Source organism: Micropterus salmoides, unplaced genomic scaffold (genome assembly GCF_014851395.1).
Source record: "Micropterus salmoides isolate LMB-PRFRI ecotype aquatic unplaced genomic scaffold, ASM1485139v1 Ms_hic_scaffold_12, whole genome shotgun sequence".
Classification (NCBI taxonomy): domain Eukaryota; kingdom Metazoa; phylum Chordata; class Actinopteri; order Centrarchiformes; family Centrarchidae; genus Micropterus; species Micropterus salmoides.
The window spans coordinates 17,214,234-17,230,642 of NW_024040263.1; the positions used below are offsets into that span (position 1 = coordinate 17,214,234).

At 39.9% G+C, this 16,409-nt stretch overlaps 1 protein-coding gene across 3 annotated transcripts; it reads right to left on the reverse strand.

Moving 5' to 3' along the window:
• Window positions 1-297: 297 nt before the first annotated feature.
• On the reverse strand, window positions 298-11,412 carry gga3a (golgi associated, gamma adaptin ear containing, ARF binding protein 3a). 3 transcript variants are annotated; one of them, XM_038713781.1, is made up of 17 exons: window positions 11,305-11,412; window positions 10,557-10,641; window positions 10,290-10,365; window positions 10,103-10,201; window positions 9,882-10,005; window positions 9,576-9,679; window positions 7,199-7,279; window positions 6,846-6,983; window positions 6,293-6,374; window positions 5,929-6,054; window positions 5,192-5,401; window positions 5,000-5,067; window positions 4,498-4,937; window positions 3,485-3,762; window positions 2,371-2,540; window positions 2,130-2,240; window positions 298-1,811 (listed from the first exon to the last, which is right to left on the reverse strand). In XM_038713781.1, exons 1-17 carry the CDS (start codon window positions 11,339-11,341, stop codon window positions 1,701-1,703), a joined length of 2,340 nt encoding a protein of 779 aa, XP_038569709.1. In that variant the 5' UTR covers window positions 11,342-11,412; the 3' UTR covers window positions 298-1,700. The 3 variants fall into 3 exon arrangements, with proteins under 3 accessions (XP_038569709.1, XP_038569711.1, XP_038569710.1); XM_038713783.1 differs by having other exon boundaries at window positions 4,498-4,913; window positions 11,305-11,411; XM_038713782.1 differs by lacking the exon at window positions 11,305-11,412 and adding an exon at window positions 11,178-11,195.
• Between the last annotated feature and the right edge of the window lie 4,997 nt (window positions 11,413-16,409).

Genomic DNA, 16,409 nt, shown 5'->3' on the forward strand with positions numbered 1-16,409 from the left:
GCGATGAGACAGTTAAAATTAGCTACAACTTGACCAGCTACATGTTGCAATGCATCCGCAATAATAATCCAGATGGTATAATATAGAATATAATGACAGGATTCATTGCTGCAAGATTATTTTTGATGCTCAACCTCGGTAAGTGCAGGACTTTTACTTAGAGTTTTCACTGTGTTATTACTACTTTTACTTACCACTAAGTAAAGAATATGAAATAAAAATGCACCTCAACAATGTTGTGCTTAATATTCTACTCCACTGACATTAGTCACTGAAAAATGAGGCAAGAATATGTGGGAATTGTAATACAAATAAATCCATCTCATTCTTTATTGTTCCATGCACATAAATCGCTTTTCAAAAATATGCAATGTCAAGTTCATTTACCAATCTAAGACAAATAAATAATCTTATAAGAAATATGTTGAGAATATTCTATATAGCACTGATAGCCCCAGAAAGATCAGTCATCAGTTTTTTATGAGCACTCCTACGACTAATGCTTTGAATTAACCACCAAGTTTTTTTCCAAGGCTTATCCAAAGAAACATTTCCCTAGTTTGATGTATGAATCTCTCACACAAGCTAAACATTTACACTTGACCCAAGGGAATAACCTACCCCTTTAGCTTGGTTTCCACAACATGGTCTAACTGCAGGAGCAAGAGCAAAGCTATACATGGCATTAACTTTAGCCGTTTTATCTTACAGGAATTACATTTCTATAATAAAATGCTATCCAGAGTGCACGCCCTGGACATGTAATTCATGTCCACCCTGTTGCTACGTAATGTAACATATTATAAAATATCTATTGAATATTTGGTAAGATTAAAGGCTCTTAGACAGACCACTACTGATCTGTGCCTTTCTCACTGCAATACTTAAAGTGTCCATCATAACAAGAGTATGCAGAAGAAATAAAACTGTCTATTGTTATACCATACAGGAAAATAAAAGATCTGATACCTTCTTCCCCAAACTAGAATAAATAAACACATTCATGACAATAAATACTGAATGAATAAAAAAACATAACAATAGTCTGAGCTATGAGTTAGTATAGAACTCATAACACAAAGTATTCAGTAGTAATTGTGTGGCATATTGGAAGAAGTCAACTGAGAGCAACTGATTCTTGATCAGCCACTCTGAGTGCCTTTTATTTAGCCACAGAGGAGCAATATTCTGCTCCAGTCTAACGTCTTCAGCGCAAAACATTGTTATCATACATCAGCAGCAGCAAATCATGTGAAGTGCTGGTCACATGCCCTTATGACCCTGGCTTCACAATCTCTTTACACATGTGTTTTTGCTTATTATTAAGACTGTCTGGGATCCAAAAGTATTCTCTAATCAGTTCTGACGTGATTGAGGGACAGGAGTAAATATGAACAGCAAACAGTAAACCTAATAACAACTTGGCAATATTTAAAATTACCACTGATTTCCCCACATAAAACTACTTCACTCAATTTCTCTAGCACTGTACTAAAGTTGGATGTATGCTGCAGGACTTTGGCTACTTCAGTGGGCCATTGTAAGCAGAAAAACTCATTCAAAAGGGTCCATTAAAACTTAGATCATTCTGTAAATTTTTCTTAAAAGCCTTCCATACTGTCCTTTTCTCTTGACCTCTGGGCTGCACTGACAAACGCAATTGTTAAAGAAGTCGGGTCAGCTTGAAGGAGTAGGCAGGACTATAGAGCCCCCCATCTGTCAGCAGGCGGGAACTCATTCACCTCCCCCACTTCCGTGTGTGGCTGCTCTCCCAGCATGAATGTCAGTTTGTATCTCATCCGAACCTTTTCCTGCAAAACACATATACACACAGTCAGCTTTCATTAGCTTGCTCGAACACACACACACACACACACACACACACACACACACACACACACACACACAACCTTGTGCATTGTCAATGTGATCATTATCTCCTCAAAGCACACTAGTAGACATTAGACTGTAAGATTTAATGATGTATAGTATGACCTCAAACATGAGTAAAAACACTGCTGAAGTAAGAGAGAGCTCTGTCAATGAATACATTACATTATTATAGTAAATATTAAAATCATTTCAAAAATACATTGATAAAGACAAAAAAGCTCCAGGCTGAGCTCTACCTTGAGAGGATTTGCAAGTAGCATAACCTGAGTGATGGCAGCGGGGGGAAGGACTGGGTTAAAAGGGGCCAGCTCTGTCCCTGAGGGTGATTGCAGTTTCACTTTCATCATCTGGAGAATTGGCAGAACAAACCATCCATGAGTTAAACATCTGCCAAATTGAATACTTTTAAATATTAACACACAGTGTGTTGCTTCCTATGTGGTAACAGTGATATCACAGAGGTACAGCAGGTTATACCTTGGGCACAGCAGCCTGCAGAACAATGTTCCTGACAGGCAGCGGGGCTGTGTTAAGCATGGATGCCACCATCACCAGTACATCAGGTCTGCCTGCTGGACAGTCAGTGGCAAAATGCAGCAGAACACGGATCCCATTTTTGTCATATGCCGTCACAGGACACACTTTGCCTTAAATACAGCACACAAAGGGGGGGAGAAAAGTTATCATCACATAGGACTCTCATTGCATGCAACCATTTGAGCCTTCACACATACACCACCTCTTATTTCTCCCAGTGTAATCCAAACTGAAGGCATGTTTAAATATGTGTCCTTCGTATTGCACATGCTGTGAAAATTACTCTCAGACCACATAATGAAGTGTAACTAGGAAAATATCACCCTGTCTTTTCAAGTTGTATCAAGGTTGCTACTCTCACCACTAAGTGGCAGTAGTGTCTAAAGTTGAGTTTTCCAACCACATCAGTCTCAAATAAAGAGGTGTTGGAGTCTACTAATATACCTGTACTATAGAGACATGAACTCTCCCCTCTAGTTTCATCTCTTTAATGATTATCCTCTCTACAGGGTACACTGTTGAGGTAGGGAGATCAGGCAAAATTTTTCGTTTAGACTACTGCTGTTGAAATGGCGAACAATACCTAGAATTATTGTAGTCGAAAAAGGTACAATAAACCATAATAATGCATGCTACGGTCGAAGTTTGAGGATACAAGGCCTATTTATCATGTTGAACCACCTGAACCACCTGTTATAAACACTATGTACTCTGTGCACAAAATATTATATTATATGAGATTCTTGGAAAATTAGATTAAATGCGTTTTACAGCATGTGCTAACTGCACAGATGGTCTTATAAAACCTTTAAGTTTGGCCTACTCAGTAACATCATTTTCAAACATCATGGGCTCTAATTAAACATGTACATGGATTCATAGTTACAGGTGGGCAAAACTGCATGGAGAAATCTGACCCAGTGTAATGTCCTCATTTGTCTCAAATATCTTCCTGTTACTCCCTCTCCTACAAATAATTATCAAAAGCAACAATCATCTCAAATACTCATAAAACACACAAAACAAAGCATACAGCCTATTTCACAGAACTCACTTGGCTTGATGACATCCAAGGGGACGAAGACATCGGCCAGGGACACCTCTTTTTCTGGACTGGCATGGCTCAGAGGGAGGATGGGGGACAGAGAGCGTAACAGAGGGCTGTCATCTGCCTGACTATTGGCAGGTGGGGGAGTGGACCCTCCTTGGATCCGTCCAAGGAGCAATGAGGTGGATGTGTTGGAGGTGACTCTAGAAGTAATGGTAGCAGGAGTGTGCAGATCCTCACTCTTGTCCAACAAGCTGCCAAAGTCCATCAAACCAGGTGGCATACTGTGTGGATAATTCAAGAGTCTTTGTTAAAGACATTAAAGGTCCCATAATGCTTAAACTTAGAATGACAGACATGAACACTGATGACCTACGGGAAGAATAAGATAACAGAAGCAGGATGAAAGAAATTACTACCCGAAAATGCATAATGAACACTGTGCAGGTTTGAGCATACTCTTGTTATGAGCACTGTGCAGGTTTAGTGGTGGAATGCACAGGCACTTGGCTTCACACCAATACAAGACAAAATCTCAGCCTCCTAACATTTGAACCTGGGCACTCAGCAAGACCACTTATAAATGATCTTCACATTTTGATTAAACTGATATGATACAAACTACTATTATGTTTTGATATGTAATTTGGAAAGTATTCTAAAATGCATTCACATAAAGCATTTCACCATCTGCTCTGAGCAATGTTGCTTAGTTACAGTGCTCAACACATACACGCACTCTTGAGTGGCTTCTGGGTCACCCACTGATTACTTTGTATCAAAGATTAACGGAATACCGCGGGTCGACCTGCCATCTAGAAATTCGTGGTTGAGACTCACTGCTATGGCAGAACGGAGAAATCGCTGTTAAACATCTCAGTGAAAAGACGTGCCTTTAAACTAGAAAGGGGGTATGCATCATACTGAGATTTAAAAAAATATATGACCCAGCATCCAAGATAATATGTGTGACAGATGGACAGATTGGCGTCAGTTTTTGTGGCACAAGTCTTACTCACTTTTTAGGACTGCCCAGATCCAGCAAGGCAAGGTCTTGCAGATTGTGACTGAGAGACGTTAAAGGCGAGTGGGACGCTGCAGATGAAATGGAGACCTGTTGTGGAGAGACAGTGGTGGCTGAACGAGCGGGCGCGCCTTTGCTGAATGTTTGAGAAATGGCAGGTGGTGCCGTGGTGGTCAATACTGAACTGAGGGGCTGTGGGAATATAACTGATGTATTTGAGACAGATTTTGTAGAAACTGGAGGCATGGAGAAGACGAGCCCAGGGAAGCTTAATGTAGAGGCAGTTGAAGAAGACTTGGTTTGGCTAACGGGGGCTGTCATAGAAAGGGCATCTGGAAGAAGCGAAGATGTAGAGAAGGCAGGAACCGAAGACGAGGTGGTGTCAAAATGATCAAAATCCTGACTGGAATTCTGGAATTCATGGTAATAAAAACACTGCTATTACCAATAAGAAAATACTTGACATTAGTAGAAATGATTGCCATTGATTTAAATACCTCTAAAGATGGCAAATGATTGCTCAGGTTTCCATGTGTTGATTTACTTGGAATAGGTTCGTTGATGCCTGTAAATTAACGTAATGTAAATGTATCAAAAAATGTCATATCTACATGTAAACAAGACATTATCAAACAACAGTTAATGAAAAAAAAATAAAAATTCTTCAAGTACATTATATTACACGTTACCTAAAGACAGAAGCTCTTCATCCAGCAGAGAGAGTGCTGCAGAGGGTGTGCTGGGGCTGGGCGACTGAGGGTCAGTGGCAGACCCACACAGCAGGTCAGCAGGAATAGACCGAGAGGATGGCGGGGGTTGCTGCTCCTGTAGAGAGATGCTCTGGATGTCCAGACCCAGCAGGTCAATCAGAATCTCTGACCGGTTTGTGTAACCAGCGCCTGTCAGATGAAGAAAAACATAGGTCGTAAGATAACAAAGATGTATTCATTTTCAAACGGGTAAAACTGTCAGTGTCCATCCATCTGTTGAGCAAAGTTTAAAAAAGGCCCGTTCACACAAACACAAAAACAGACCCTCTACCACATTCCAACACTGTGGAGTAAGGAAATCCAAAGGTAGCATTTAAAATGCTCAAGAGCGATGTTCACTTCCAGAAACAATGTTGCTCAAGATAATCACAGACTTAGCTGTGCATAGTGGTCTCCGAAAACTATGGCAGTTGTACTTTTGCACAATTTCTAAGAAGAAACTTTCCTGTCTCACCTAATCACAAAAAGGTAACTTCAATAAACAGTTAGCATTCATCATATCTAAGTTAATACAGCCTAATTTGCCAAAATATGATAGAATTAAAACTGTTCATTCACTTGGCATAATCTTGTTCAGATTATACTGGAATTTCCTTGAAACACTAGGCTGATGTGTTTATTGCCCATTTCCAAATACCATACCAGTTAAAATGTACCTTGTCTGAGTGATGACTGTGTTTGTTGGGCTTCTTCAGTCTCTCCATTGATGGTCTGTCCTTCCACAATCTTCTTATAGGAATTAATGACATGGGAAAGGTCATCACTGGCCTGCAGAATGTCTCCTAATAAATGCATTTTAATAAGTTAGACTCGGATAACATTTTTGAAACAACCGAATGTTTTTCACAGTGGTTGCTAAATTTAGGAACTGTGTGAGCAGAATGTTTTTTTTATACTTCAAGTGGACACTCAACACAGCACAAGACCTGCCTAAATCATGACTCAATCTTTTTATACTTAAATTAGGATAGCGAGAGCACGTCATCAGGTTCAATAGGGCCAGACAACAGGATTTCTTACCCAAACTGCCATCATTATCCTCCGTCTCAGTAGCGAGCTGAAACACTGTTTGCCTGAGCTTGTCACAATCACCATACAACTCCTGGAAAAATTATTTTCAACAATCACCAAATATTTCCATCTTGAATCTCATTCAGAAACTGCTGTATCATAGGATATAAAAAGAAATGATTCTCATTAATAGCTAATGTCACATGAGAATATGATGTTAAATGTTATCACACATCTGGAGAGGCACAGTATATTCACTTTTGAAATAAATTACTTTGAGCTGTTCACTGAGCACATCTCTTTACTTGATAAGGAAATTCGCCAATGTATTTTCTGAAACATACTTGACATTTAATGACATTTAACGAAGGACTGGATTTTCTCAGAACAAGGCGGTTTTTATTTCTTTCCACAGGGATAAATGATACAGCAGTAAATTACATTGCATTACATTGCTTTGAGGCTGTATGGGCAAGGTTTGGACTAATATAACAGTGTTTAATGCCAAAGACATAAGTGAAGTAGTTACCAAAGGTCATTTAAGCTGTAAAGGAGAACTAACCCGAATGAGCTCCTTTTCGCTGCCCGTGGAGCCTTCCAGACTGAAGTGAGCAAGCATCTCATTAAGGAGTTTGACGCTGTTGTTGACTGCTTCCAGTGTGCTTTTTTGCTTTGTCGCTTTCTGTGTTCTAACCTCGTCCTGGAAAAAAAAAATTAAAAAAGTGAGTTGCACTTGATAGTACTCATTAAACTTGAATGTCAGTATAAACACAAGTTTTGAGACAAAAACTGAGAAATGTACGCAGTAAGCTGCTTCCAGTTTCACTAGAAGAAAGCCACCAGAATGTGGGCTCAAATAAAACAAAAGTATAAGTATCAAAACATTTCATTGGAGATTCATTGACACCAGCACACCTCTTTGACCATGTTCCTGATGAGCCGATTGGCCTCTTGCAGATCTTGAGGATTTTTGCTCTTCAGCAGCTCTGACAATCTCTGCAGAGAGATGAGAGGAATCATCAGTGAGTAAACACTCCCACACATTTCCCAGACACAAGCAGCAATGCTATTTCAGCTCCCAGACCCTGAAAAAACAAATTAATCCATACATCAACTGCAGTCAAGACAAAGTAAACATGCAGTTGTGACCTGTTTTGATGTGCTGTAAACAGTGAGGTGTTGGAGCGAAAACAAAAACCAAGAAGAGCAGCTTCAGTGTCACAAATGGACCTTTAATGACATGATATAATTTTTCTGTGGGATGCTCACATAACAAAGCCGTAAGCCAGTAATGCAGTATATATAGCAGCTGGATGATGCAGGTATCGGCTATCGGCGATTGAAAGGCTGATCAGCGATTGGTTTTTCGTGCGCAGATATGAAATGCGAAGAGGACATAAAAACAATCTCTAGAATCTGCACCACACTGCAGTGTTTCCCATTCATTGACTTATTTGTGGCGACACAACAAGCCACAATATCAACGCTGACCGCCACATACTAAATACTATTTGTAAAATCATAATTCATGCCGGAGCTGCGTGCAGCGCATAGAGTGCTCAGCACCTCCGCTCGCTCTCTCTCTCAAACACATTGAAACCAAGAGGGAACCTCCAAGCGGGAACCTCCAAGCGGGAGGCGAATGCAGTCCCTTAAACCTGCATTCTATCGAACGACCAGTGGGAGGTGACTCCTCTGGTTGCAAAACAGAAGTACAGTTACATTAGAAATAATGGTAAAATGACCCTACTTCTCACCTAATTTATTAACTCCGTAAACACTTTCATAATGAGTTTATGGTCTTAATAGCTAGTTTCATGTCTTCTTTAATACAGCATGATGTCCATTTAGTAAATTATGGTCCCATTTAGGGGACAATAGACAATAAAGCAGCGTATGCTTTAGGGTGGGTCTACCCTAAGTCGCTACCATGGCAACCTATAAATCAAGCTAGAGTGACTCGTACCCACGGCATAGTGTAAATTTAACCAGCGCCGTTGGAAAAAAAACTCATTAGGGGTCGGATGTTCATTTTCTCTGGTGAGTACATTTTCTTTTAAGCCTGTTGTTCACTAGACAAAATTATCATCCCGGTTAAAAGTTAAAGTGAATTACAAATGCACCTAGCTAGCCAAGCTAGCTCGCTCCACACAAAGCCGTTGGCTCCAGTCTCGTCCAAATATGGTCATGTCCAGTGACGCTGCTTGAAAAAGAAATCAACATGGTGGCGGCCTAATGGCCAAACTCCAGGCTTCAAAACGGCAGCCCACAAACAAACGGGTGACGTCACGATGATTACGTCCACTTCTTATATACAGTCTGATTAAAATGGAGCGGCCTGTATATAGCCCCTCCACACCTTGTGCACAATCTGAATCAAAACATGATCATGTGCTAGAGGATAGATTTTTGCCGGATTTTCCGCAATTCCTTAATCAATCCGTACTTAAATGGTCAGTATCATCAACACCACTCCATAAATGTGTCCAAAACTAAAGCATTCAAGTTGACTTTGAGCACAGTTGTACAGTAATTCTCTGGGAAACACTGTACTGTGCATTTACAGATGTTTCTGGTTTCTCTTAAAGCTAATAAGCCTAAAGTTTTGGCAATCGGTGATCTTAAGTGTTCCATGCTTGAACAATAAGAAATAAAGAAGAACGCCCAAGCCTAACTGATACCACTCACATATCTGTCTGTCAGATGTCAAGCTACAGCCAGTAGATGCTTAGCTTATCTTAGCATAAAGACTTAATACATTGGGGTAAAAAGCTAGCCTGGCTCTGTCCAAAGGTTAAACAAAGCAGCCTTACAACACCTCTAAAGCTCACTAATAAACATGTTATAGCTTGTTAATTTAATTTATACAGAAAACAAAGCAAAAACGACAAGTTGTGGTTTTAAAGGGAGTTATGTGCTGGGCTATTTCTTGAACGACTGCACTAACTTCCTGCAGGTAAGCAAACTCTCAGCAAGAAAAAGAATAAAGCAAAATGTCCAAAACTGTCAAACTGTCAAATCATCGGCAGAGAGGCTCTGAGTATGGTGGCCAAATATGCAAGCACTCAAGATACTTCAACTACAGAGGTATCATATTACCCCTACACTGAAATACACATGCAGTACAGGTAGGGTAACAGATACATTATCTTAAATGTTAATATATGATCTAATCTGGGTCAATGAAACAATTCATCAAAAATCTGTAACAGTGATAAAACGAGAAAAAGACAGAGTTATGTGCAGTGAGTTGCAGCATTCAACAATCACATCCTAAAATAATCCTTCTTACCTTGCTCTTCTTCTCATCATCAAACACAGGATTCTTGGGTCGTGGAGAAGGTGATGGTATTAATGTGGCATCAAGAGGGATTTCTGGGTCAACTGAAACAATACCTAAAATAAAAATGACAACAGACAGCTATTCTAGTCTGCAAATGATAGTTTTGGGTCTTCAAGGTGACAAAATTACCTTAAAAGATAGTCATAACCGATTGTTCAATACATTATTTTTGGATGTCACTGATATGCAATCATTTTGTTTACTGTGTTATTATATCCGCATACATAAACTGTTTTAAAGCGGCTGGTTTCTCACCCTGTGCCTTCAGCATCTGATACGCTTCAGAGATCTTTGCTTCCTCTGGTAAAGACGTAGTCCAACTGTACAGCATCTCAATCACTTTTGTCTTCACTCTCTCTGACACTTTGTCTCCTAGATACTGAAAAATAACAGATGCATAACTTCAAATGACACCAAACATCAATTCAAGTAAACATATCCCCATTAGTGGGGGGTTGAGCATCTATTGTACTTACTTTAGGTGAAACAACCTTAATTAATTCATTTAAAAACCTAAATTTCCCAACTTCACTGTGAAACCTTCGCCCACAGTTCTTCATACAAGCCTCAAGAACCTACAAAAGGAAAACAAGCGCAGATTGTACCATTTAATGCCGAAGGACATCAAAATGAGAAACACAGTGAAATGATCACAATACAGACCGTTAATGCTTGCATCGCCTCCCATTCCTGAGGGGACTGAATCTTGTGAGCCAACAGTCTAACTGATATTTGTGGCCTGCAAAATATGAATGAAAGAACCAATCAAATGCTAAAGCAATAACAAAAGCAATCCAGAGTCTGGGTTATAATAGGCTTTGTAATAAGCTCCATGTGTTTAACCACAATGGAAACACAGATGAGCAACACTGCATGGGTGTGATTCACAATCTGGGTGAAAATGGGTTTATTGAAAGAATGTGACCATACCCTTCTAGCTCCTTATTGATTTGGTCACAGAATCCCATTATATACTCCCAGTCTTCCTGTCTGTTGGAAGGGTTGGTGGCTTTGTCTGAAAGAGAAGAAAATTATTTCTCATGGACATGCAGCCCTAACAGCACATCTTGGCAGTTGATACACCTATGGTAAACAGGCTATCCTGGAAAGCTAATGAAGCCTGGAGCTTTGTGATACATAAACATGACCCAGATGTAATTCAACCCTGGGGCATCAAGCTCTATCCCTTCCCAGACCAGCTTACAAACAAGCCTGACAGTTGTTATCCGACGTTTTCACTGTATCTTAGATTAACAGCCTCCAGACACTTCCATGATGTTGTTGTTGCAAGTCCTGTTTGAACTTGGATTAAGTTAACGCCTGGAGGTGTTCACAAAGCTGTTATAGCTCCAGAGTGTAAAAGCAAAAGCGTACCATGGGGTCACCAGTAGAATAGAATAATCACATTTTAGCAAGCACTACGGCATACGGATTAAAGTTAAGGACACAAGCAAAGCAAAGCAAAGCAAAGCAAACATCAAAGCTGATTTTGGCTAGCGACATGATCCATCAGCAACACTTTCTGACAACTCAGACGAATTAGCACGATACCTTTCAGACTCAGGAATGTCATGTGAGTCCAATAAACGTTTCAGACTGCTACGGTTATGCAGCACATACGTGCACACCTCTAATTTGAACAAATTACGTGAAATTAGAGTTTTTAGTGTGAACTTACTAAGCCAGGACTCCAGCGACTCGCCATCGTCCGCCATATTTGCTCAGTGAAGCAAACAACGCGTGACTGCTGCTGCCTTCAGGTGCTGTCGGACAAATGGGCGTTGCTGATTGCTACAATAGTTCGAAGACCCAGTTTCATGTTTTGTATGACTGAGTAAAAATCTTGAATTTTGGCTAAATGAAAATGAAAATATGAACAATGCTTTTTTGTAGAATAATGTTGAATATTTATATGTTACATTCATAAAAATAGGCACTCCTCTCCACAGTCTGCTGCTACTACACCAATTAACCTTTCTGTTAGGAGTTTGTAGAAACCAAAAGAGATGGTTTATAAAATGTGAATATAATACAATAATATAACTGGACGTTTCGAAAGTGGCCATTTCTATATGTGACCTCAACACAACTGTCTCTTGTGGAATGTTTGTAGTTTCTGAAAAGCTGTTCAAATACTGGATTTAAACTTTAGGTTTGGCAAAGATGGCAAAGATGTTGTCATCCTGGGCAGACAGCAACATATGGGGCAACAAGGTGACCATAAACAAAATAACAATATAACAATAATGCTGTCTACTGGATGTGTAAAGTACAGTAAGTTATTTACTGCTAAAATGTTAACCAAACATGTTTGTAAAGTCAGGGCTATCTGCCATCTTGTTTTGGGGATATTTTTCCACTAGTGGCAAATAAAAAGATTAGTGCAGTCAAAAAGTAAATTGTATTTTACAGGTAAAACTTTTATGTGTTAGTTATTTAGTTTATTTTAATGGTTAACCTTGAGATACCAGCCATAGTTAAGAAATAAAATACATTAAAACAACATTGTTGGGAGACACCCAGAATTTAAATAAATTCTGAACATTATTTAGAAGACGTCTTCTCGGATCCCTTGCTATGTAAAGTGCCATGTTTCTGTCTGGCCTTGTGTCCTGGCTCCAGCCCCTCATCACAGAGCCAACCTCTGACCCAGTGAAGCTGAAGATACACTTTATTTAATCAACTCAATGTTATTATGTTAGTATACGCACAGGTCTGAAATACACACACATGCACAAACATGACCCATAGCAACACACAGAGATGAGGGGGCTGCCAGTCAGTGCTGCGCCCCGAGCAGTTGGGGATTTGGGAGCTTGCTCAAGGCCTCCTTTGGCAGGAGGTGAACTGGCACCTCTCCAGCTACCGATTCAAACCAGCGACCCTCCGGTTCCCAGCCTAATACTTACAGACTGAGCTACTGCCGCACGTGTGGCATGCTATGACCTTGGCTTTATTACCACTAAAGCCTGGCACTATCTGTTCTTCAGCAACAACTCCGCCCCTCTCCTGGACTCCCCAACTAAGACGTCTCTCTCCTCCATTGTCTCTCAGTTTGGTCTGCTCCCCTCTAAGCTAGAAACTGCAAGACGGCATAGAATCTTGACCTCAGGATGTTCCCAGCAAGGACTGGTGGCTCCAGCTCAAATCTGACATGGATTGCAATGCTACAGCATAACATTACATAATAAATCAGGTGCTCCACATTTTTCAGCTCATGGGACAGATCAGGAAAGGACTGTGAAACAGTCCCATCCGCCTGTAGCTAACTCCAGATGAGTGTACTCAGTTTTGCTGCCAAGGCCTGATCCAATACGCCTCCCAGGACTGTAAAAAGAGGCGAGAATGACATGATTCGGGGGATGTTTGGATTAACACCAGGACTTCACAACGATTCTTTTCTGAACCAATTATATCCTTTTACAGAGCTGTCCTCATATGATCAGATTGCTCTTCACTGAGTCAGTCTCTTCACATAAACACCCCATCCCATTATGTTTCTACTACACACTACATGCCAGCTGCAGAATCCCCTCGTATCTCTTATATTTTAATGAGCACACACATCTGTCCGTCCACTCTCTTTGCCTTTGTTTGGTATTCCCACTAGTATGTCTCCGATTCGTGCAGGGTTCATCTTCTCGCCCTGCTCTCCTTCTCTACACATGATTTCCAGTACTGAAATGGAGTTGCCAGCTCTGTCGATGCTGTATTTTGACACTGCTTGAATCTGACTTTTCCAGTGGTAGGCCAGCACATTTTTCATTCATTCAATTCATTCGAACCTTTATTTATCCAGGATAAAAAAACTCCTTGAGATTAAAAATCTCTTTTACAAGAGTGTCCTGGCAAGTGGCAGCAGCGCGGTTACAAATAGACACTTACAGGTAAATATATAGACACACTTTCACTCATCATATTCAAACAACAATGACATCATAAAAAAAAAAAGGGGTCCTAAATCAATTTAAAAACAGTGACAGACAGACTCCCTTTCTGCAAGGTCCTTTAAAAAGCCTTTAAAAGAATAAAGTGAGACTCCTTCAACTGTAGTTCATTCTGAAGCTGATTTCATGCAGATGGTGCTGCAAAATTAAAAGCCTTTTTGCCAAAGTTAGTGCGGGTACCTGTGGGGTTTGTGGGAATGTTTGGAGAGCCTGAGCTCACCTCTTGAGGTAGTTCAGAGTTCATGTACTATACAGTAAAATGGTCTGCTTTTCAGGCCTGTATGTGGAAAAGGGCACAGATCCCATATATTACCCTTTATTTCACTTATGTAGTGGTTACAAATCTAACCCTGTCCACTGTCATGATCCTTTCATTAGGTTTTTGGTGGGAAACAAAAGATAACATTGTTTGGCAATTAGGCATTGGTGCAATTCATAGCGTCACAATGGGATTCAAGGCATCTGTATGCTTATGTGTGCTTATGACACGTATTTACTTGGGTAAATAAGTTCAGAGCAGTGTTTTCTGTGGGAGATGGGAACTCCCTTTTGGCTGGATTTTAGGCTTTTTCACTTTGCAAACCTATTACATGCACAAAAAGGTATATAACTCAATAAAGGAGAGCGAAAAAGCCAAAAAGCATAATACCACCTCTTTAAGTGTATGAACTGCCAGCCTGCCTGCGCTTCAAATTAATAACGCAATCATTTCAAATCTGTATCTTAGAGCTCCTTTTACTGTGTGGCCACGTGGTGGCGCTAACAGCTCAGTGAGGCTATAGTCTGTATTTATTATGTGTTGTCACCTTCATCAGTGAAATGAAGCAGCATTTTGAGTGTCTGTGTGTGTGCGCGCCTCACAACTTTTCGCAGTGGTCCTCAGTACTCTTTATCTTTTGCATTGTATGGTTTGTGTGGCAAGGAGTGACACACAGGAGTTTATTCAATTAAGATCTACCTGAGACAGACAAATGAGAATGGTAATCAGGCTGATAAGAAGTAAACAACATTAAAGAGACTCTCTCTCTCTCTCTCTCATCTCAGCTTGAAACCCAACTGAGGAAATGACGATTCATACTGTGAAAACAACTGCTGGTATACAAATCATTATAATTATTATGGTTCACCTAGATATTGTGAACCATGGGGTGGTGATGGCGCATTGGATAAGACACACGCGTGAGAGAGACCCAGGTTCAATTCCCACTCAGACACATCCACCAATGTGTCCCTGAGCAAGACACTTGTCCCCTAGACGCTCCAGAGGCGTGCGATTTCTGACATATATAGCAATTGTAAGTCGCTTTGGATAAAAGTGTCAGCTAAATGGATAAATGTAAATAAGGGGGAAATTTGGCTTCCTGGCAGGCCTGTAAAGTCTGGATTGGAAGGAATGTAATGAAATATGACAACATGTTAACCTGTCATGGATTTAAGACAGATTTATAACATGGGAATTCTTACTTATCGCTTGTTGCAATTGTGATTTTTATATTCTTTCTTCATAGGGAATTCAGTTTTGAGCTGTATGTCAGTAGCCACTCTGCAGGAGGCTTGAGGCTGACTTACTGCAGTTCCGGCAGATGCTCACCATGTAACAACTGTGAAAAAAGCACATTACCGTTGTAATTTGTAAAGGGACATGGGTGGAATGGTGCATAAGATTTGATTTCTGTCACAGTACAGATTTTTGGAAATAAAGCAAAGACCAAAGCTATGAAAAATCCTTAGAAACACATTTTACTGTTTCTACTTTTACACACAACCCACATTACACACATTTGATTTTACAGTCCATACAAATCCATGCCAGCTATATAATAAGAGGAAGTGACTATGTGAGTAACTGTTGCTGTCATGACTGAGCTCTATTTCAGCACAACTATCAAAGCATTTATTTATTTATATTTTTCAAAGCACCTTAATCTGTCAGTGGGCCAGATATTATTGTTGGCGGGCAGTATTGGTGATGGTCCATAATCACAGAGAGAATTAATGTCTTTCCCTTGTCAATATTTGTATAAACTTTATCTAATGTGTGGTTTATAATGGACTGTGGTGCAGAAACAGTGACAGTGTTTCACACTCTTGGCTTACATTTTCCATGTTCATCTGTCAGTGGCCAAGTCACAATAAAATATGGTTTTCCTGAATAATTAAGTAAATATAATTTCTTAATAAATATACCTAAAGAATCCTCATTTCTTGACTTGCCATTCTCCTTTTGTGCTATATATTTATTAGGGCTATTAGGGCTGACCCCCAATAGTCGAAGATTCGATGCTTGGTGTATTGATGGTATTACTATTAGTTATAAAACATTAAATCAAAAGGTCATAATACCTTATGAATTTTGCTATAGCTCCTAATGCATGTTTGTAAGTGATTATAGCAATTGTTATAATGTCTTATGGAGGCATTATATCGTGTTATAAATGTATGAAAAAGTCATTATAGCGATGACCTTCATAGAAAGTGTTACCGAATTATTCAATTCATTTGCACAATGACCAAATAAATAAGCAAGTTAAAAAAGTAAGTGACACAATAAATCCATATGTATTACCATTAAAATGCAAGAGTCAACTTCAAACTCTGGCTGCACAACAAGGGAAATGGTGAAACTATTTGCCTAAATGCGTTTCATCAAGTTACATCATAAGTGACAGTGGGACCCAGTGAGGTCGGGGCTCTAACGAATACCGGTTTCATATTTGCATATTCACATACACGCAGGAGAGACAGCCTGCTTTGGCAAAATGTTAAAAGATCAATGATCAAGCTATTGACCGGTGAAAAGTTTTCACAAAGAAGTCACCTTGAACAAGCAGTGCAA